Source organism: Phyllostomus discolor, chromosome 1 (assembly GCF_004126475.2).
Source record: "Phyllostomus discolor isolate MPI-MPIP mPhyDis1 chromosome 1, mPhyDis1.pri.v3, whole genome shotgun sequence".
NCBI classification, from domain to species: Eukaryota; Metazoa; Chordata; class Mammalia; order Chiroptera; family Phyllostomidae; genus Phyllostomus; species Phyllostomus discolor.
The window spans coordinates 2,359,688-2,382,592 of NC_040903.2; the positions used below are offsets into that span (position 1 = coordinate 2,359,688).

Below are 22,905 nucleotides of genomic sequence, written 5' to 3' on the forward strand. Positions count from 1 at the left end.
CTCGTGGGGAGAGTGAGCGAACCACCCAGGCCACTTTGGCGCCACGGCTGTCAGAGGGGGAGACAGGCGCGGCCCAAGGTCACAGACACTGAGAAGGTGCAGCAAGGCCTGGCCCGGGCACTACCCAGACCCCCGGCCCTCCCCCCTTCTGCTCCAGACGAGCCCCAAGATCTAGACACCCTGCATCCGAGAGCGGGAGGGTGCCTGCTCATCACCCAAGACCGGGCTCATTCCAGTCATGTTCCTCCAAGTGGTGGCCTGGCCTCGGCTTGCATACCTCTTGTGACAGGGAGCTTGCTCTCTTGCAGGACAGCTCAGCCCGTCTATGAACACCTGTAGCTGCTAAGAGGCTCTTCTCTGCCCCAGGCTCGCTGTCGGAGCCAGGCCCGGCCCATGGACCCACGTCCCCAGACACGCCCCAACAACGACCAGCGTCACCGCGGTGCTGACCACGGCGTGGGTACTGACGGCTGCCCGCCCCGACACAACGTGGGAGGGATGGCGCTGGGCGGCGAGCCGGAGAGGCGGGGCACAGTGCAGGGCTGGTTCACGGGCCGTCTGCCACCTGCCACGGAGCTGCACCTCCCAGTCTGCCGGAGAGGCCTTTGGGGAGACGCGAGAGCCTTCGTCACACCCACTCCCACGGGAGGAAACACGGCCCCGAGGGGACATCACCATCTTTGGTTCACACAGCTCTCTCAGACGGAGGCTTTCCTCTCGGCACAGCCCCTCGGAGGACCTGGGACCTGCCGGATGGCACCGTTCTGGCCCAGTCGGCGTGGGCACGCGGAGCCCCACAGTGCGGCGCCGGCAGCACGGGCTGCCCGGCCCCCGTGTTTGGCCCCATCCCGTCTGTCTCGACATCCCCTCGAGCTGGGTGAGCGCGGGGTCTGCACACGGGGCCTGCCTGCGTGGTGGGGCCGATGACAGTGGTGCTGGGCGGCGGCAGCGTGCCCCCCCGCGGAGCCGGCACACTGTCTGCAGAGAGCCGCCGCGGAGCAACGGCGCCTGGGAGCGCCGAGAACCGCCCGGCCCCGCTCGCTCCCTGCTGCCCAGCTGGCCACAGGCCCCGCCCCGCTGTGTGCTGGGGGGTTGGGTGGGGGGCCACACACCACCCTCTGGGCACCTCTGCACCCCCCTTGGAGCAGGAGCGGCCGAGGGACCGCCGGGTCACCCAGGGGAGCCGGAACCGCCCCATTTCTGCCGCTGCGGGACCCTGGGCGAGTCCCCGACGGTCCCCAGACCCCAGCTTTGCCCTCCGTACAGCGGCAGGTGACAGTGGGGAGTGTCCGAGCCCCAGCTGAGACCCGGTGACTGTCACACGTCTCTCCAGCAGCCCGCGGTTGCATCCTCCTCTCAAAGCCGCTCCCAGTCTCTGAGGCACGGCCGGCGCAGGGCCCAGACCCTCAGGCAGGCTCCAGCTGACAGCTCTCCATTTCGTCCGGGCTCCCCCTGTGCCCCGGCTCCCTCCTCCCCCACCCAGCCATCGGGAGCTGTCAGCCAGGACCCCTCTGCGGCGGACACGAGGGCAGGACACGGAGAAGACGGGGACACTTCGGGGAGAGGACGCCTCCTCTTGTCACAGCCTGCAGAGCAGGTCCCAGCGCATCCCAGTGCCGGGCGCCCGGCCTCCGGAGCCGGTCTGAGGAACCGTGCAGGTGACACGGTTTCCACTGTCCGGTAAAGGCTGGCGGACGGAGGAAGGAGGTGGGAACTGCAGGGGAGCCTGGCTCCAGGCGGCGGAAGGACGGGAGTGCCGTCCTCTTCGGGGAGCCAGCGCTGCCGTCCAGGCGGAGTGTGGGGCAGCGGGCACTGCAGGGGCTGGCCGGGGCTGCCCAAGGCCCCTCCCGAGTGGTCGGAGAGGCCCAGCGGGGCCAGCACCATGGACAGCGCCCAGGGCAGCCCCACCCTGGGCTGTGTGGACGCTCCTTTCCTCAGGGACCGGCTGGGTCCCGGTGGACCAGACTGCCCCTTCCAACAGCAGGGGCCCCCTCCGCCCCAGGTGCACGCTGGCCAGGAGGGCGGCATGTGCCTTGTTGCCGCTGCGCCCCGGGACCTGCCATGGCCTCGCACGCCCTGACCTCGCCCTGACACTGTGCTCTGAGCCGCCACTGACACACGCGACGAGGGCGAGAGGGGCGCACACTAGCGGAGCCCCGTTTCCTCGTGTGCCCCTGACACTCGGTGCTGTCACTCCTGCCCAGCCCGCTGCCAACGCAGGACGCAAAAGGGCATCCAGTGGCCGGCTGCTGCTCGTCAACAGTGAGGCTGAGCCCCTTTCCCCACGTTCATTGAGTCTTTATTAAAATGCATTTCCCTGCAGTTGCGGGGGGCGTGACGGGAAGCCTGGTCTGGGTCTTCCTCGCCTGGCGGCCTTGGGGTGCTACGGGCGGACCCCCAAAGAGAGAGTCACAGCCAGGAGGAGGCCGAGGGGACCGGGTCTGGTGTCCTGTCCCGGCTCCTCCATGTGTTAGCCGGGCAGCAACAGTAAGTCCTCTGGGTCCCAGGTTGCCCCAAGGTGCCCCGGGGACGACTGCCCACCTCCAGACGCCGTGAGCCGGGACCGCCCCCCCCCCCCCCCCCCGAGGCCCACCCGCTCCCAGGGGCCCAGGCTCACTCTCGGCCGCAGCTGCCGGGGCACACGCCCCCCCCCCCCCCCAGTACAGGAAGGACACGCCCACTGAGGGGATGACTGACATGAAGAAAACCCATCCACCGGCACGGGCTCAGCAGGACAGACGAACTGGACGTAGCCGTGGTGGGTAGTTTGGTGGCCATTTGCAGGGGCAGACGGGGGCCGCTGGCAGGTGCTGGGGACACTTTCAAAGCACTTGAGGTCTGGAGCCTCTCTCCCTGTCTGTCCTCCTGGCTCCACCTGCACGCCCATCTGATCTCACCTGTCTGCCCGCCGAACCTCACCTGAAGGCTCACGTGACTCCACCTGTGCGTCCGTCTCACCCCACCTGCATGCCCACCGGGGCGCGGATGCCAGGAGAGGCGGGTGCCCCGTCTCCGAGGCGCCCTGTGCTCCGCCTCACGCCCGCTGCCTTCTTCTCTGGACCAACACCGCCATCTCCTACCTGGACCCCCCCACTGGCTGCAGCTTGCACCCCCACTTGAGCCTTGTCCCGGCTGCAGCGGCGGCTCTCGGAGCAGGGGCCCTGCTGTGCCAGGCCTGTGCCCGAGCCCCTCCTCGCAGGGCCCCGGCGGTCCGATGGGCTGCCAGGAGGCCACACCTGGGCCCCCGTGGGTGCCAACCCTCCTGAGACCTCACCTGCACACCGACAGCTCCGGGCCCCCTTGAAACCTCGGGAGACGGTGGCCCCCGGCCCATTCCCCGCAGGGGCAACAACGCCAGAGAGCTGTGCAGCGGCTCCCTCCTGGGGGATGGGCCGCGGACGCTGCCCGCCAGACCGGCTCTGGTTGCTGGCGGTCCCTGCCCGGCCCCCCGGCCCCGGCAGCCCCGTGAGTGTGCCGCCCCCAGCCCCCGCAGCAGAGATTCTCCCAGCCCTCCCCCGGGGCTCCAGGCCCGTCCTGGCCGATGGCGGCTCCACCTCCAGACTCTGTCCTCTCTGTCCAGCCCCCACATCCACGCCTCACCAAGGTCCCCTCTGTTGCCCCCTCCCAGCGAGTCAGGCCCGTGACAGGAGCGCTCCAGGTCCGTGTCCAGCCAGCTCCCACTCACCCCTCGACGCCCAGCGCCAGGGTCTCCGGTGCAGAAGGACACGTGCGTGCCTGGTGAGCCCGGTGAGCCCGGTGAGCCCAGCTCCCCCTCAGGGGCATACGGCTCGGCCCCCGGCGGCTGCTGTCACCTGCCCCGCCCTTGACGGAACCCACTCCGAGGACCTGCTCACAAGCCGCTGCCCATCCTCTGATAAAAGTGCATCCTCAGCTCCAACACGTGTGCCCCAGGTGTGCCCCAGCCTGTCCCTGCCCCCGGGAGGCTGGCAGTCAAGGTCAGCAGGGGGCCGGGGCCTGGAAGGACTGCAGGACCGAACCCATCCTTGGGGTCACGCCCGCGGAGTCATGCCCACGGGGTCACGCCCCCACTTCTGGACAACCAGCTGAGAACGAGCCAACACACAAACAGGATGGTTTCCTGAGGTGACGCCTGCTTGGAAGAAAAGGCAGCAATGGGAAAGGATGGAAGAAAAACTGGGGGGGGGGGGGCGAGTCAGCCAGCTCCCTGAGGGGGGGATGTCAGAGGAGACGGGGGAGGGGGAGGACCTCCCTCTGGGACAGAGCGCCCCGGGTGGAAGGGGGGCCTTGGGCCCACGTGTGGGTGTGTGGGGAACCACGCGTCCAGGGTTCGGCAGCCCGAGGCTGCCGGGCGACCGTCTACCCTCGAGAGGCCGAGGGCGGAGCAGCCAACAGGGACACCTGGCCCCCTGCCCCCTGCTCTGCACGACGCCGTCCTTCCTCCCGACCCCCCCACGGCCGAGGGACGGGGTGTCGGGGTGCAGCACGAGATGGGAGACACCACTGATGCTTCTGACCTGGCCTGGGAAACAAGGAAGAACTTGGCTTTGCCTCGTGACTGGCCTGACCCTCCCCCCGACCCCCACCTGGTCAGCAGGTCTTCCCGCTGACACTGGCGACCTTTAGCCCTCCCGGGCTATCCCCCCAGGCTGGCTGATGCTACAGACAGCACCCCTCGAGGGCAGACTTCGGAGCGGCAGGGCCGTGGCCGTGGAGACTCCGGGAACTTCTTGAAGGTGGATGAGCGTCTCAGACACAAGATGCGTCCCCGGCGAGCACTTGAACTTGAAGGCTGAATATCGCCTTTTCCCTTCGCGGAAAGGCACGAGTTCCGAGTGGGAACGGAGGGCAGGCTGTCACCACCCGTGTGCTCCTCGGCCGCCGTGTTCCGAAGCGTCGCCCCGCGCCCCGCGTCCCCCCCAGATCCGGAGCAGGCGAGGCCGGGCAGCGGGCGCGTCCTTGAACTTGGAGGTTGGGCGGGAAATGATGTCTTCCACTGACGAAATCTCTCAAAAGTACAGACCTGAACATCTCAGAGACAAAAACTTCTAGCCTGTGTAAAGATCTTCCACAGGGGTTCAGGGGATATTTTTAGCCCAGTTGTTAAAAATAGCAAACCCCGATGCCTTTCCAGGAGTTGGCTGTGCGGAGGGAGGGAGGGAGAGAGGGAGGGAGGGAGGGAGGGGCGGCTGCCCCTGCCCCGGGTGGAGGACAGCCCCAGGCTTTCCCTCGATGGAAGGATGGCCACACCCCCGCCCCGGCTGCCCGCCCTGGGGGAGGATGCCCCGTCCCCTCTGCCATCTGCCCGTCAGCCCACGGTCGACAGAAGAACGTGGGGACACACCGGGCCCTTGGAGGAGACCAGGCCTGGCCCAGCTCTGGAAGGCTGCCTGGAGGAGGCGGTCGGTTCCAGAAGAGAGATGATCGGCACACACAGGAAACTAAGGGAGGGGAGGACACAGGGCTCCCGGCCCAGGTGCAGGCCTGATGGTCAAGGTCGACTGAAGGGCACTCAGCACAGAGGGCAAGGGGCGGGTGGCGGCTTCAGAGGTGGGGTTGAGGCTGGTTCTGGGGAGCAGTGGGGAGGCACCATGGGGCTTCCAGCCCAGGAATAACACGTGAGCAGACCGCATGTGAGCACGTGACACACGGACGGCCGAGTCCTCCCTGCAGGGCCACGTGGGGCCTGGCGTCCGCGGAGGAGCAGGAGCGGGGCTCACAGGGCGTGCTCGCCGCCCTGAGCGAAGGAGGCTGGGAAACTGTCCCCCTCCGCCCCCACCCCACCCCACCCCGCACAAGGGCGGAGCCCCAGGAAGCCCACGAGCTGCACTTGCTGACAGGACGCGTTGGCTTCTCCCCACGACTGACGATAATCACCATTATCAACACTGAGTGACATTCGTAACTCAGGGCCGTGACACCCTCTGGCTCCGAGGCTTTGAGTGGCCTGTCTTGGGGCCATTTTCCTCCGGGCGAGTCCCGCTGGCACAGAGCCCCCAGCTCGGGGGGGGGGGGGGGGGACGCCTTCCTTCCTCAGACCAGTCCCCTCCCACCCCTCGCTTCCCCGCTCCAACCATCTCTCCCTACTCCCCGTCACCTCCTCCGAGAAGCCCTCCCTGGCCCACCCCTGTGCTCCCCTACTCCCACTGCTGCTTCTTCTCCTTCTGCCCCAGTGGGCCCCAGTGTCCCCCGCGCCACCCAGCCCCGATGCCCCTGCACCCAGGCACACCCAGCACACACGGGGGACGACTGCAGTTCCGGCCCAGGCTCGTCCAGGGGCCGCCGGCCGTGTCAGCCGCCCGGGATGCCCTCGCCCCCTCTCCCGCCTGGCACGAGCCTCTTTCTCCGTCCCAGTGAAAGCCTGTCTTTTGGTTTCCGCCGGCCAGCACAGGCCGTCCTCTGGTGTGCGCCCCCCTGCCGCTGCCCCCCTGCCCCCTGGGGCCGCAGCACCAGCTCCAGGCCCCGAGTGGCACGTGGAGGGCGTCGGCCCGGCAACCGAACGAGCCGGGGCTGCAGAGGCTCCCGCCGCTCCCTCCGCTTCCTTGGCACAGGCTGGTGCCTGGGAGGTCGGGGCTGGGGGCCGCGGTAACGGGCGGGACTCGTCACACTCACAGATGCGGGCTGCTCAGCACCAGAGGCGGGCCGCCAGGCGGGGACAGCGCAGCGGCCGGGTCCTCACTGGAGCCGCAGGCGCCTGTTCCGCCGGAGAGCGGTGCCGGCCTGGCCTCCGAGGCCCTGGCTGCCGGGGAAGGACGGCCAGCAGCCGCCCTCCGTTCCTGCCCCCGGCCTGCCTGACCACACCACAAACAAACGGCAGGTGCTGTTTTCTCAGACGGGTGCCTGCCCCCAGCCCCCTCCCTGGAACCCCGGACCCTGGCCTCCTGCGCCGACGGGGCCCTGGCCCTCTGGCGGGAAGCTGGAGCTTCCTGGAGGCCGTGAGGTCTGGGGCCCAGGCAGGGCGGAGGTGGTCCGGCACGGCGGGGGGGGGGGGGGGGGGGGGGGGGGGGAGGCCCCTGTCCCCCCCCTGTGTCCTGGGCCCCAGCCCCCTCCCCGCCCTCAGGACAGGGGGGCAGCCCCACTGGGCACAGGGATGGGTGGAAGAGCACCTGGCTGCCGGGTGGTGTCCCCCGACCGCACGGGAGGGTGGGTCTGAAAGAGGGGCCAGGCTCGGTGGGTGACAAGCAGACGCGGGAGCAGCCGTGGGCAGTGGGTGTGGGAGGGTCTGAGTCTTGGAAGGTGCCTGCCATGCTGGTCCCCGCCCCCCCCCAACCCCCGGCCGCTGCTTCCTGGGCCCACAAAACCACGCTCTGCAGGAGGCAGGCTGGTGTCTAGCTCACCGCCCACCGCCGTCCTCCGCGGTCACGGAAACCCGGTAAGGAATCTCCTGCTCCCCCCCGGGCGGCGTCACCAACAGCCCCTTCACCCAGGCAATCAGCATGCGGCACGTGGTGGGACTCGGGGGACCCTGGGTTCAGCAGCGGGAGCGGCATGCTCCCTCCCGGCAACGAGCCGTGTGTCCCGTCCCCGGCAGGAGACCAGAGCGCCGTGCCCGTGCTAACGGAGCCACCACCACCACCACCAACGATCATCTCTAGAAGCTGCTCCATCCGGCAGGAGGGCCGGGTCCGCGGCAGCGGCTGCGCCCGCCCCTGGCTCAGGAAGGACGGCAGACTCGGGCTGGCAGCGAGCGGGTGCCCAGCGCCAGCACACACCTCTTCCAAGACGCTGGGGGGCAGCCAGCAGGCCTGGGACTCCCCATGGGGATGGGACCTCGTCCCGTGTGGGACGACTGAGCCCGGGGATCGGCCTGTTGCCGAGGCTGGCACAAGTGTCCCCGGTGCAGACCCACTGCGTGGCCGCTGCCCTCTGTGTCCTCATCCGGCCAGCGGTGGCGGTGTCAGGGGCGGTGGGCAGCGGGCAGCGGAGGCGCCGGTGTGGCCTTGAGGCCTCATTTCCATCCTCGTTTTGGTCGTCAGCACCACCGTCGTGGTTGCTGTCACCACCACGCCATCGCCAGCACCCTAATCGCCATGACCGTCCTTATTATCCCTGTTATCCTTCGGTCTCCATGGTCTGCACCATCCTCATCTTCTTCGTCACCATCCTCCTCTCATCTTCATCATCATCGCAAACCCCTCACCGTCATTATCACCATCGTCATCACCGCGATCGCATCAGCTCCGTCGTTATCTCCCTCGTGGCCACCACACCGCTGCTGGCATCACGACCACACCGTCATCTCCACCGCAGGCATCACCTCGCCCGAGGCGGAAACAGCCGGAGTCCTCCCACTCCCCTCCCCCGGGCAGGGCTGGCCTCCCCTCTCCCTGAGCCCCTGTCTCGGGGCCAGAACTGCAGCCATTTATTACAAGTCACGCCCCATCGATCCTCCGTCAGAGCAAACAGACGCGCCCCGAGCTCGGGGTCCCCACGGGACCTGGAGATGTCAGCTGCCCCCGCACGCCCTGAGCCGGTGGCAGCTGACGAATAAGCCATCACGGGGACAGGAGGGGAGGCACGTCCGAGGAGGGGAATTAACTCCAGAAGGCTTCCCTGGGTGCTGGGTACCAGAGGGGTCAGGCGGCCACCCCCGAAGGCGGCCCAGGACCGAGTGTGTGTGTGAGGGGGGGGCACTCGGACGTGCGGGTGCTCACAGCCCGGCAGCACCCCAGCCGGACAGCGGCAGGGACCAGGGGCGTTTTCTCTTCACGAGTGCAACCACCTGCCCCGTATTCCGAAGACGGGGTATTGGTGACGCTCGCCCCGATAGTCGCCGTGGGGTGTCCCTTGCACCCCTCTCCCGTCATCCTCCAGGCGCCCCAAGAGGCAGGCAGGTGGCTCCAGGCGCGTCCCGTCCACCAGCCCCGAGCCCGGCCGGGCAGTCGAAGGGCAGCGACATGAGGCCACCAGGTCCTCAGGGGAGCGGGGGCGGGGGGGTAGACGGTGCTGAGAAGCACCCCCAGCTTCAGTGCACACCCGGTGCGGCCCGCCCACCCCACTCGGCCCTAAGGCAGAAGCACTCAACCCGGGGACAGACGGAACAAAACAAGGAGAGACCTGCTGTTGAATGAGTGAGCCCGACACCTCCCGTCTCGTGGAGGAATCTCTAATGTGTGCCATTCCCCTGGAGTCTCGGCATGTGCGCCCCTTAGCCCGACCGCCCCCACGCGTGCTGCTCAGCTGGCGTCAGAGGCCGCGGGGTCCTCGGCACGGACCGCGGTCACCAGACAACCAGACTGTGCTCGACCCCAGAACGCAGACGTGCACGCTGGCCACACGGACCCGAGTGTGCACCTGTGTGGAGAGGGAGGAGCTCACCCCTGGGAACTGGGACCTGCAGGTGCGGAGCACCCCCCCCCCCCCAGCCGGGTGTTGTGTGTGCTTCCGTGTCCTGTCTGGAGCCGCCCTGGCCTGGGCAGGGTCTGGGGCTGCAGCTCCAACCGCCTGAGGCAATCTGGGAAGGCTTTCGGGAGGAGGTGACATTCAAACTGCCCGTGGGGCGGGCTGGGGAAAAGGCTAGACATCGAGTCAGAGAGCCTGGGTTCGAGCGCAGGTACCCCACCCCCACCCCTTAACCACGGTCCCCAGAGCTAACACCTGCTCGCTTCTAGAAGCCACTTGCCACAAGGCTGCCCTTCCCCACAGCCGGGCAAACTCCATGTGGCCGGCTGTGGAAGCGGCACTGTAACCCGCGGCCTCCGTCGGCAGGGAAATGCGTGTCTAACTCCCCGAGATGATCGCCGTGCTAATGGGGCCTCATTACACGCTCGCAAAAGGACCGATATCCGAGGAAGGATGGGACGCCGCACCAATCTGTCTCTCCTGCGCCCGGCCAGCCCGCGGGAGTCCGCGAGGAGGCGGGAGCGTGAGAGCATCGAGTGCGGAGTGTCGGCAGCCGGGCTGCACGGCCAGAGCCTGCTGGGGGCAGGGAGGGAGGGGGCCATCCCAGATGCGCACGCACGCACATGGGGTCTCTGGCTCCCTCCTCCCGGCAGCTCCTGGGGGCGTTGACCCTTAACCTCCCGGACGTGGGAGAGCTGGGTCACCTGGCAGGGCCCCCAGGGACGGCGGCCCCATCTGTCCCACAGCCGTCTGTCTCCTGTCCCCCCCACCCCCCACTGCAGTGTGCTCTCCGTGGCTCCGTGCACACATTCAGGGCTTGAAGACACCACAGCCTGCGGAAACTCCCAGACCCCAACCACGAGGATGGACGGGACCGGTGACAGCGAGCAGACAGACCCGAGAAGGTAATGACAAGCCATGTCAGGGGGGGCGCAGTGGCTGCGTTTTTCCTGCACTTCTGAACTGCAAGGGTGAGATGTATGGGGCCACCCCACGTCCTGGTGTACCCCCAGGGGCCCCCGCCTTCAGCACGGTCTCCTTGCCAGTGACGCAGACGGCGATGACGGGTCCGTGAGGGAGGCCCCAGGTCCAGCCGCCAGACTGCGCCCTGCGGGGCAGCTCACTCATCTCCCAACCACGTGGGGAAGGGGACTGCCATCGCCCCGTGTTACAGATGAGCAGACTGGGGCCCCGGGGGCCCCAGCCCAGGCCCTGATGCTGCCCCGCCCCCTGGGGCCACTGGACCCCAGCGCCCAGGCAGCTGGAGCACCCCATCCCTGCAGGTGGCCACCAGCCACTCTGTCCCCCCGGCCCATCCCACCCCTACGGGCCTGGGCCCCAGGATGCCCTGCATGAGCCCTGGGCTGGGAGGGCTCTGGCGTCCTCTGGGCGTGCCCTGCCCTTGGTCTGCCCCTTCGGCGGCTTGGGGAGCCCACCAGGGGTGTCCCTCCACTTCAGTCCAGCTTCCCAGAGGCAGCCGGGCCCTGGTCTATCCCCGGGGCCGGTGCTGAGCTCGCGGGGCTGCAGGAGGGTCCCACACAGGGAGCCTGGGGTTCTGGGGCTCTGGGCAGCACAGGGACCACAAGCCCCCGTGGGGGAGGGGCACGCAGTGTCCTGGGGAGGCGAGGAGAGGGAGGGTCCAGGGAGGGCCCCAGAGACCACTTCCAAGGGCAGAAAGAGGGGCAGGAAGGAAGGGCCCCCCGCCCAGCGGGCAGGAGCGCGGGTGTGCCCCCGCTCCCTCCGAGCCTCACTTTTCTCGGTTGCGGTTGCGAAGCAGATGTTGGCCTGACACGCACGCAGGAAGCTAAGGAATGCAAAGCCCCCGGCAGGTGCGGCAGGCGGCAGACAGGGGGCGCCCTCCCTGCGGAGGGGCAGGCGCAGCCCAGGCTCCGCTCCAGCTCCTTCGGAGCGCCCTCCGACGCCCGCCGGGGGTTCCGGGAGCCCTGTGCGAAGCAGGCACTTCCGATGGCTCCGGCACGGCGGCGGGGGGACAGGCCTCTGGAGGGCGCCTGGCGCCGGAGAGCGATATGGATACCTCGGTGTCCAGTCTGAAGCCACCCCGGGGTGGCTCGGGGTCCCCATCAGAGGCACACGCGGCCGTCGCTGTGGTAACAGGCTCAGCCCCAGGGCCGCCGCCCCACCCCCAGCCTCGGGCCCCGCCACTCACCTCCCGCTGCTCCCCACGCGCCACGCACCCAGCACCCTCCCCCCCCAGGCCCCCTCCGCCCGGAGCTGGACCACGGCGCGGTCTGCACAGCACCCCGGGCCCCGCCGAGCCCTCCCTCGCGTTGTGTCCCTGGGGTCTCGCGAGAGCCCGCAGCCAGAGCAGCCCCACCAACCCCCACCGACCCAGGAGGTCCCGGGGGCTCCGTGACAGAGGCCATCTATCTGCCCGCCCCGCAGGTGACGGATCTAGGACCATTGTCAGAGGAAGGAAGATGGAGAGACCGCCGGCACTCTCCATGAGGAGTGATCGATGGGCTGATTGGCTGGACGAACTAGATGAATGAATCCGGTGGCTGTGAGGAAGCCGATGGGTTTAATACACAGACCGCCGCGAGTCCCTGCGAGCGCTTTAGACGCGCGGACTGATTTACGAGCGCTGGATGGGTGAGTGCTGCCCCGCCCCCACCCTTGCCCCCAACCCCGCCCCGGGAGAGCCGGCCCCAGGCCCAGCCCACACGGGGTTCCCTCCGCAGGCGCCGGGTGCGTCCTCCCTCCAGTCTCCTGTGGAGCCTTCCCGGTCCTGGCGGGTGGTCCCCTCTCCCCAACCTCCCCCCCCCCCCCCCCCCCCCGGCAGAGGCAGACTCACTGGCCCGTCTGCTGTGCCCCCTCAGTAGGCGTCTGCATTGGGACAAAGGCTGCTCTCCTGTGCGCGACCTTTGCACGCCCGTCTCCCCACTGAGTGTGCCTGGTGGCCCGGTGAGGTGGGGGGGAGGGAAGGGAGGGGAAGGAGGGAAGGTGAATGGGTGGGTGGGGGGTAGGTGGGTGGATGGGTGTGTGGATAGCTGCGTGGATGGGTGGGTAGATGGGTGTATGGATGGAGAGATGGGTGGGTGGATGGGGGGTAGGTGGGTGGATGGGTGCGTGGATGGGTGCGTGGATGGAGAGATGGATGGGCAGATGGCGGTGGGCGGACGGACAGCAAACTCTGCAGCCTTAGTTGCATGGCTACATGTCCTTGAATTCGTATGAAAACTAGACTTTATGTATATTTTCTCTTTCCATTTTTTTTTTTTTATTTTAGAGAGAAGGAAGAGGAGGGAGAAAGACAGGGAGAGAAACATCAGTTGGTTGCCTCTCACACACACCTCAACCGGGGATCAAACCCGAAACCCAGGCATGTGCCCCAACCGGGAATCGAACTGGCGACCTTTCGGTTTGTGGGATGACGCTCCAGTCGGCTGAGCCGCACCGGCTGGGGTGTGTACACTTCCCTCCAGCCCCGGCCTGGGTCTTGGCCTTCTCCAGGAGTCCCTCCCGCGGGAGCCAGTGACTGTTCAGATGCTGGCATGTGACACACGGGCCGCTTCCAGAGCCCCCAGGCCTCCGGAAACAGCCTCCCCCGCCCCCCCCGGCCAAACATTTTTCTCGTCCACTCCCGTGGAGCAGTTTCCCTCGAGGGCGCCATCCGTGCGTGGGGACCCGAGGAAGCCCCGGGCAGCAGCTGACACCGTTCTGCCCAGGAAATCGGCGAGGTCCATGGAGACGCCTGCGTCCCGGCGCCGCCCCGTGCCAGCCCCGCCAGCGGTGTGAGCTCGCCATCTCTGCCTCGGGGAAGGCGCGGGGGGCGGGGGGGGGGGCAGTGGGCAGAGACACCTTCCCGGGGTCCCGGCCGTCCACGGGGCAGCCGGGGGAACACCCGGACAGCTCGGGGCCCAGAGCCCCGGTGACACCACACTCGCGGCCGAGGGTCCCTGGCAACGCCGCCTGCCCCGGCTCCCGTGGGCCCTCGTCCTCGGGGAGGGAGAAGGGGTGTTTATTTCCCTGCCAGGTTCGCACTTGGTTGAAAGTACCCCAGGACTTGGAGCACGGTATCACGGCTCATTTACACGGGACAAATAACTACTTAATTGCTCTTAAATTCCATGGCGATCGGAATTCCCTCCCAGCCGTGTCCTCAGGTGTGCGTCTGCGGGCTGCATGGCGTACCCTTGCTGCGCCTCAGCCATGACGGAGGCCGCGCTCCGCCCGGCGGTGACGGCAGAATTACCCGCGTAATGATCTCTTGCGCCCGACTAATTACACCGCGGCATCACCCCTGGATCAGTTTATCCAGATTCTTAATCACTGTGTCCCTGCGCCAGCTGCGGCCCAGCCCGGGGGGCGCTGATCCACTCTTCCAAATAACCTGAACGTCACCCGGTGAGAACCTCCGCTGGGGCCACCCGCCACTCGGACAGACGGCAGAGGGCCCGGGCGAGGACACCGGGGACGCACGCCTGACCCCACCACGTGCACGGCGGCGGCCTTCCGGCCCAGCGCGCGGCCCATCCTGTGTTAGCACCACCCGTGACCTCCTGTGCCTCCTGCCGTGGGCTTCGAGACGCGTGACGGCAGCGTGCGAGGAGGGGTTGCGTTTCCGTGGGTGCGCAAAGGGGTGCGCCCCCGGCGGAGGAGGCTGGAAGGACCATCCGCAGCTCCGGCCTGAGCCCCGCCCAGGAAAGCAGCCGGGGGAGGGGCGGCGCGCGTGCTGAGGGAGGCCGACTGGCAACCCCGGGGCTCCTCCGCCTCCAGAGCGTCAGTCTCACTTTCCACCGCTCCGCCCAGTCCGACGTGGGGGGCAGCTGGAAGCCGTCAGGGGGGCGACCAGAATTCCCAGGAACAAAGGAACGGGACAGGGCAGAGGGGCCGGCCAAGCCTGGCCGCTACCCCCGCCCGTGGAGGCGGCGGGCAGGGCCTTGCTGTGGCCTCCCAGGCCCGGTCCCCGCACACACCCGCCGTCCATCAGACCGAGGGACAAGGGGCTCAGGTACTTGGACATCGTGTTCTCCCAGGTGGAGGTGGCCACGCAGTCCCCCTGCTGTGGTCAGACTCCCCCCAAGGCGGGCTGTCCGGTCGAAGCCGTCCAACCAGTTCCCCGCCTCAGGAAGGAGGCAGGGGGTGATCCTCACAGACACAAGGGTGGGGGGGTGTCACTGGGGTCCCTTGTTGCCAGGGCTGCATGGCTCCCGAGGTCCCCGCAGCCTGCCCTCTGCCGGAACCTTCTCGTCCTTGATCCCACCTGCTATTTCTCCACGAAAGGCCCTGGGCTGTGGCTGGCCCGCAGTGGGTTCTATTCACTGCCACCGAAGTCCCCAGCTGCCTGCACCGCGCGCTGGCCCTGCCCCGTGAGCGACCGGGCCGGGGGCCTGGGCAGGGCTGCAGCGACACCTCTCCCCTCCCCTCGCACGGCCGGGGACGCCGTGGTGGGCGAGCCAACGCTGCAGCCTCAGCTGCTTGAAACGCAAACACACACGAGGGTCGGAAACGCAGCCCTCCCTCCGCCGCCCCTCCCCAGCCCCGGGGGCGTGTCCCGTCAGCCCGCCCCAGCCCCGCCCCGCTCACATCCGCCACCGGTGGCACGAGGTGGCACGGAGACAGGCCCGTGCCACCTCGCACACACTCCAGTCCTGGGAAACAGAGAGATGTGTCCTCTGCCGCCCGCCCCCCTCCGAACCCACCGCACCCTCCAGGGGGGGCGCCCATGTGCCCCTGGTGCCGTGAGCTCACGCGGTGCCCTCCGGTCCACGCACAGGCCCCTGCTGCGAGGTGGCCCTCCCTCCCTGGGCAGGCCTGGGAGGCAAAGGGGCCTGCGAGTACGGAGAGAGCTGGGGGGTGTGCATGCAGAAAAGGGGGGACCTGGGTCCGTGCAGCGGGCTGCAGGCGGCCCGACAGGCACAGCGGCCACCCAGGTCCTTGTACACCCGGGCCTGCGGCACAGCTCTCAGTGTTCCAGTCCAGGCGGGGCGGGGTCCCGTCCCGCCTCCCTCCCCTTCACCTGCAGGACGTCTCCTCGCCTGGCAGGGGCGCGGCCAGGGTGACAGGTGACGGGAGCGAAGCCCCTGATCTAGAGCCTGGGGCCGGGGGGGTGCCCTCGGAAGCCGGGCTCTCGTCCTCCGGATCGGGGGGTGGGGGGGGGCCCCCTGCTCTGCGACAGTGCGAGCATCTCAGAGGCAAGACGGGCCTGACCCCTTTCCCCCCCCCCGAGCGCCCGGCTCAGGGCGTGCCCGCCAGCGTCCCGGGGGAGCGAGCAGAATGGAAACTTGGTGAATCGATGGGGTCTTGTCCTAACCCCGCGCTTCGCAGGGGAGGGTCCCCCGGCCAGGCGGGGGGGCCCGGGAGGTGGCTGGACCGGGGCCCCGAGTTTGAAAATAGGAACGTTCTTCTGGGTCCTCTGCCCAAGACTCGTGTGTGCACACGTGCGCTTGCACGTGTGTGTGCATGTGTGTGCACACGTGTGTGCACACACATGTGTGAGAGCGCACTCTTAGCATTCGAACCGATGCCGACACATCTCGGAGCACAACAGAAACCCACACAAAGTTCTAACACCAACCACGACCCTCGGAGGCAATTCCGGGCCCGGCCATGCGCGTGCCTGCACCCCTCCCCCCGCACCACGGTGCTGTCACGGGAGCCAAGTCAGAGACCCTCCAGTCTGGGCCCGCGTGGGACTCACAGACGGATGTGGGGGGCCCAGGGGTGTTGGGGGGGGGACTGTCAGGCCCAGGGTCTCGGCCGTGCCCCACAGCGGCAGGCAGACACGCTGCCCGTGGGCACCGGGAGCTCCGGGAGCTCCGGGAGCACAGCCAGCGAGACGACAAGTAAAAGGGAATTAATTTTGCGAGACAGGTTGTAAAGTGGTCTCTTAAGGAGCGATAAACTGTGCCTGGCTTGTAATTGTTGCTTAAATGGAATCCCGATGGCATTGGCATCCTCCTGCAGAACCCACCCACGGCCGAACCGAGGACGGCAGGCCGCCCACGCGCTCCCACGGGTGCCCGGCAAACGAGGGCCCCGCCTCTTCCCAGACCACGCTCAGCCCGGGGCCCACCACGCCCTCTGTGCGGCCAACTCCGCCCCTTTTCTGAGTCCTCCCTCGAAAATGCAGCATGAGAGGCTTAGTTTCCGGGGCTCCCCTCGGCCCCCCGAGGTTCTGGAAGGCTGGAGTCATGGTCCAGTTCGCCCACCCGCGCCCAGCAAGGACGCGGCAGGGCGGGAGCTCGGCCCACACTGGACGGAGGTCTCCAAGAGTGAGCGGGTCCTCCCTCCCCCACAGCAGGCACGGGGCCCGCCTGGCAGCAGGGCCCCACCCACACCCGCCCATGCTGCTGGGGTCGGGAGCCACCCGGAGGTCTTGGGGAAGCTGCCCTCTGGCAGGGGAAAAGCCGAGATGCGCGGGAGACACAACGGCGACGGGGTTGTGCCCACGGGCATCCCACCCCCCAGCTGCCGTTCTGTGGGGAGGGGACCCGGGAGGTCAGGAGTGTTCGAGCTCAGAGGGGCCGTGGAGGACCCCCAGGATGCCTCCTCGTCGATGGGCGGGGACACTGAGGCCTGGAGAGGAGCAGGGGTCTGCCAGGGTCACCGAGCGCAGCCGGTGCGGCGGGCGGGAGGGAGCTGCGGCCCACTGTCCCGGCCGCCAGTGCCTGGCCACCTCCCACCTCCCGCCCTCCTGTCTGACACACCCCCCTGGGCCAGAACCGCCGCCGTAACAGCCAGAGGGGCTGCACCTGCCCCCTCTCTGCCCCCAAGGAAGCCTTCCCAGGGTCACGGTCAGAGAACGGGAAAGACGGGCCTGCGTCAGGCAGGTGGCACCCACTGGAAAGTGCAGCTGAGACCCGTGGACCGCCCCCGTGGGTGGGGGTTGGGGGGGGGGCTCGGTCCCCCCAAGGCCTGCCTGTGTGGGTGCACACGACCCCTCGGACTCTCGGATCTGCCGTCCGAGTGACCGTCTGGCCCGTGCACGCCCGCTGTCCTTCCCCAGGCCTCCCAGCCGCCGGCCGCCCTGACTTTGGGAGCCACCGTCTGCCCGTGCCCGTGGGCCGGCCTCGCACAAGGACACGCCGGGCCCTGGGTTCTCGTCCCAGAGGTCCTGATTCTCTGTGTGGACCGTGGCTGCCTCACAGCTCCCGTGCAGCCCCCCAGTGGCCGGGGGGCCATCAGGGATTTGCCCAAGGGTCTCCTCGGGAGCCCAAAAAGTGCCTTCTCCGACAGCCCGCCCACGGCAAAGCTGGAGAACGCATTCAGACCAGAAAAACAGAATGCAGAGCGCGGCCAGAAACTCAAAGCCAAGTGCAAGCCCAACAGGCAGAAAAGCCTGTGGCCACGTGGGACAGCAGCTCACCCCCTGAGAGGGCCCCAGGCCGGGCGATGGGCTCCTCCCCGCCACCCCCCTTGCCCCCGTGTATCCTGCTTCGCCCAGGGTGCTGCCTCCAGTGGGAGAAGGCTGGACCCCGATCAGCACACAGAGCCGGTCCCCGGAGGCCCCGCGGGGGACTTAAAACTCGGCCCAGTGGAGGAGGGCAGAACTGGGCGGGGCGCCGCTGGACAGCGAGGCCGCCGTCACAGCAAGTGCCCGGGGCCCCGAGCGGGACCAGCGGCTTGCGGCTGCGGCAGGCAACGTGCCTACCTTCCTCTTGTTGGCCGGGGAGATGAAGAAGCTGTCGACGATGGTGGTGAAGCCGGGCTGCAGGGTGAGCTTCGTGTAGGTCGTCCCGTAGTCCGAGGACCTGGGGGAACAGGACCACAGCCATCAGGGACCTGCCCTCCGGGGCAGAGGCACCGAGCCCACACTGTGGGCAGCCCAGGCCGCACGCCGCCGGAGCACACACAGACACCCTCCGTGTCCTCCCCCCTCGTCCCGGCGCAGCCGGGGTCAGTCACCGCCGGCCAGTCTCCCCGCCGGCACTGCAAGGCGGCCTGTGCGCACCGCCTGCTTCCTGCTGGACGGGAGGACATTTCTGTGACCAATTCTGTGAACACCCTGACAGACGGCGTCACTGCGGTCACCGCTCGGGGACCAGAGGACCTGGAGAAGGCTCAGAGGGCGGGGGCTCCTGCCTGAAACCACGCAGCTCACAAGTGGCCGATGCAGCCATGCGTCTGCTTGTCCACCACCCTCCCCGGACCCCGAGCTCCTCCTCCAGGACCCGGCCGTCCTCCCCGACCGCGTGCCCACAGGACCAGGGGACACGGCAGGCACCCGGGAGGGCGGCTGGAACCGGACCCGCCGAGCCCAGAGGGGCCAGCTGACCCCCAGTGCAGCAGCCCCTCCCCCGGCCCCCCCCAGGGGCCCTGTGCCTCCAGGGCACAGAAGGGCTCGGGGGCTCTGGCCCCTGGATCGAGGGACAGAGGGGTCATCCAGGGCCAGCACCCACCCAGGCCTGGGGACGGCGATGTGACAGGACACGGAGCTCATTCCACGGGGAAGCCGGGGACCCCGACACCCACGGTCAGGCCCTTCGCATCACCTCCCCCCCTCCAGAAATGCACTGTGACCCCCTGGGAGCCCTCCCGGCCTGGCTGGAGGGACACCCTGATGCGCAGGCACGGTCCAGGACTCCCTAGGGCGTCCGTACCCGCTGACGGGTGAGGGAGGGGCCCAAGGTGGGGATGGCCCCAGAAAAGGGACTCCGCCCCGGCCCCACAGCCTGTCCGGCACCCGGTCACCTGGTGCCTAATCTCCCCCCAGACCCGCCGCTGCAGGGAGCGGAGCGCCGGGCTGCGGGCCGAGCTCACTGAGGGCTCAGCTGGACTCGGGGCCCCTGTGCCCCTGTCCTCAGACCCCAGCACCCTGGGGGCCCGGCGTCCGTCTGGGGGCCTGAGCAGCCCCTTCCCCTCCCTGGGCCACCGAGGAGCTGGGGGGCACTTGCCTCTCAGACTTGCCCACGGCTGCTGGGGCCCAGGGGCAGGGCTAGGGCTGCTTTAAGGGAAACGCCCTTCCTGGGTAGCAGTCAATTCTATCCCATAATACACCCTTAGTGGTCTCCATGGCGACACACTTCCCCCCTAAATCTTCAAGTGAAACTGAGGCTCCAGGAAGAGGGGTGAGGGTCACAGGGCCCCTCCCAGGTCGGGATGGAGGTCAGCCCCCACCCCCACCCAAGGGACGACCCCCCCCCCGGGGGCCAGCCCTCCCTGGGGTGGCTAGAGGGGACCCAGGGGGGACCCGCTGGGGGGACAGAGCGGCCCCTGGGGTGCGCTGAGGGAAGCAATCAACCTTGGAGGACAGATTGTCTTCAGGAGGGAGGCGGCCGGAGGCCCGTGAGCACGGGATCCATCCAGAGCCCCGGGAAATCCCGGAGCCCCAGGCCCAAACAGCTGCTGTGCAGCTCCATGTGGGGAAGCCCCCTCCGGGCCTCCTGGTCCCCTCCTGCCTCCCTCCCACCCCCCCAGGTCACCTCTGAGACCAGCCATTGATTCTGCCTCCCAACAGATGGACCCCCCGAGCCCCTGGGAGGGACCCCCCGTCCACACTGGAAGCCTGCAGACTTGGGTGACAGATGTGAGCTGTTTCAACCTAGCCAGCAGGGCTGGTCACCGCGATGTCTCAGGGAGGCTGCTGGTGGGACAGTGACTGAGGGGGGGGGGGCGGAGGGGGAGGGACAAATGGGGGAGGGGGAGAGGACTCGGCCCGCAGCAGGGTGGAATCCACAGGACTTGGGATGGGGGGGGCATTAGGTTGAGGTGGGACACAGAGGGCAACCCCAGCGACACAGAGGGCGGCACACTGCGGCCAGGATGGGGCTCAGGGCTGGGCCGGGGTAGGGGCCAGGCAGCCCCTTGGCGAAGCGTGGGCCCCCGCCCAGCTGGTGGGACGGGGCAGGGCTCCAAGGAGGAGCCAGCTGCGTGCGAACAGGGTGCGTTCCCCGGGGCGGGGGCGCCAGCAGGTGGGGCCGCGTGACCCTGGCAGGCGGCAGGCGCCGGGAGTCGGGCTCGCTCAGAGCCAGGGGTGGCGGCCAGGGCGCTGGGCCCGCGCCCCACACTCCTCCTGATTCTGGGGGCTCCCTCGTCACGCTCGAGGTCTGGGCATCGGCTTCCCCTCTCGGGCACCAAGGGCCTGGACTCGGGGGTCCCTGGGGCCCCCATCAGTAGAAAGGCTGCACCCTGAACCGGCGCAGCACCCGTTAGCTGGCCTCCCAGCATGCCCTGCGAGGCCCGTTCTCGGGACGCCCCTTGCTTTCCCGGCGGGCCCTCCGGTGTCCCCGCTTCTCCCTCCAGGCCGCCCGTGTCTCGGAGGAACTCGCACGCGTGAGCCTGGCAGCGACGGCCTCTGCACCGCGAGGATTTACTCCAAGGCCCGGAATGGGGGACCGACGCTCGGTCTCACACGGTCTCTGCCCCTCCCCCCGCGTCAGGGGTCTGGGGGGTCGCCTGAGATAAGCACCCCGATCTTCGGATCGGGCGGTGACTCTGCCGCACGCCCGGGTGACCAGGGGACACGCCAGGCTCCCGATGCTGGACGGTCTGGTCTCTCCCCAGCGCGCGGTCCGAGCAACCCGACCGGGTCCGGCAGGCGGCTCCCGGCCTGGACGTGTGGGCCCCGAGACCGAGGGAGAGGGGCGGGGCGGGAGGGGAGAGGCTGGGGCCTGGGCGTGCCCGGCACCCCGTCTTCCTGCAGGGAGGACCGGGACAGCGGGCTCCTTGCTGACCGTCCGTCACCGCGAACTCCGAGGCTGCCCCTTCCCGGGGACCCGAAAGCAGCCCTGCTGCCCCCTCCCCGCCCCCGCGCCAGGTGCTTCCCTTTCGGTGCAGTGACAGGGCTCGGCCAGAGGGGGCGCTGCTGTGCGACGAGGTGCAACAAGTCAAGGCTGGATCGTGGGGGGTGGGGGGTGGGGGGCTCAGCTTGGGGGCCCGGGGCTGCCGCAGCGAAGGCTGCAAGTGCGCTTCTGGCCACAGCGGTCGGTTCTCTCAGAGTCCTGGAGGCCAGAGCCGCAGACGGAGGTGTCCGCAGCAGGGCCGCTCCCTGGAGGCTCCGGGCAGGGTCCCGCCTGCCTCTCCTGGCCCCTGGTGGCTCCCAGCGCCCCCGGGGCTGGCGGCCCCATCACCGCCGTCTCTGCCTCGTCCCCCCAGGGCCTCCCCACCTCGTGACCTCGTCCCGTTCCGTCCGGATCGGCCCACCCCACACCCAGGATGACTCCACCTCAGGCCTTAACTGGCGTTGGCCGAGGCCCCGCATCCACACAGGGTCCTGTTCCGAGGCCCCGGGTGCCCGTGGGTTTGCAGGGGACACTCTCCCACGCACGACAGGCGGCCACACTTCCCGAGTGTGCAGGGATGACTCTGTATGGGACCCCTCACATTCCCGATCCTGGTGACAGTCTCCCCACGGCCCCAAAGGGCCAACCTGGAACCGAATGCCACCTCCCCGGAAGTTCACACAGGTCACCAGGTCAGAGCAAGGACAGTGGTCACCAAGGCCGTCCACGAATCCCCAGGCAGCACTCGAAACGCCTGTCGGAGTCCCACGGAGGTGCTGCCAGCCCCAGCCCCCGAGGCTGGGGGGGCCTCGGGTGCGCAGGGGGTCCCGCGCGGAAAATGGGGGCGCCGAATTGGGTCGTGTGTGAGCACCCGCACCGACAAGTGACCCCTGAGTCTGCCTGCTGGGGAGGGACGCCCCTCGCCAGGGGACAGCGTCCGAATCCCTTTGAGAGCTCAGGCGTCCAGAAGGAGGGGGGGAGAGGGGACGAGAGCACGGATGGGGGGGACCATGGTCCCCAGGGCCGGGCTGCCACCCCCACCCTCCCTAGCACCCAGGACCCACGCCACCTCTCGGCTCCTCCAGCTGCATCTGGCCCCTCGGAAAGGAATCCTCCCATTCTGCATGTCTGCAGATCAGAACCAAGAGAACCAGACCCTAAAAGCAGGCAAACAGAAGCAAGGAGGGCGAGCTGGGTTGGGAAACTGCTGTTTGCAAACAGGCTGCCGAGCTGCCGAGTGTTTGCACACACTCACTTCTTAAAAATGAGGTGATGAAGCCGTTTTCATCCCCATAGTTATTTCACTGGTGGGACCTGTGTTCAGCTGCTGCTCCCCCTCTCCCTAGCACAGAAGAGCCCGCTCCCACCGGCCACCGTGGGGAAGCACACAGGCGGGGCAGGTGACGCCCACCTCTGCGGCTGGTGCATGCAAGCGCGTGGCCTCAGGCCAGCCTGGGCCTCTGTGGACTCAGTTTCTGCATCTGCACAATGGGTGGGTGACAGACCATTTGTGGTGGGACTGGAGACGGGGTGAGGAGAGCAGGTGGGAGCTGGGCTCGTGGTCACGGCAGGGGCACCGTCTCTGTCTCCCCGCGCCGCCTGGGGGCGTGATGTCACACCGCTTCCCTGCGGGCCTGCATGTGGTCAGAGGCAGGCTGTGGGCGGACCTCCGTATGTGCCCCAGGACTATGGCTCTGGGGACGGCCCGTGTCCTGCCTGGGTGGTCGGCAGAGCATCGTGAACGGACCCCAGAGCCACTCCCAAGGTCAGCATCACCGCCCGCCCTCTGTGCAGGGGGAAACTGAGGCCCGGCCAGGAACGGGACTTGTCCAGGGTCCTACGAGACCCAGAGGCAGAGCTGGGACTCGCACTCGGCCCCCAGCACCCACCCCACCCACGG

General features: G+C 68.6%; 1 protein-coding gene across 1 annotated transcript in view; it reads right to left on the minus strand.

Moving 5' to 3' along the window:
* Positions 1-22,905, minus strand: part of SORCS2 (sortilin related VPS10 domain containing receptor 2) — a 217,333-nt gene that overhangs the window by 54,633 nt on the left and 139,795 nt on the right. Inside the window, exon 3 of the mRNA XM_036018489.1 lies at positions 17,936-18,035. Coding sequence (XP_035874382.1) covers positions 17,936-18,035 — 100 coding nt within the window. The remainder of the gene's footprint in view (positions 1-17,935; positions 18,036-22,905) is intronic.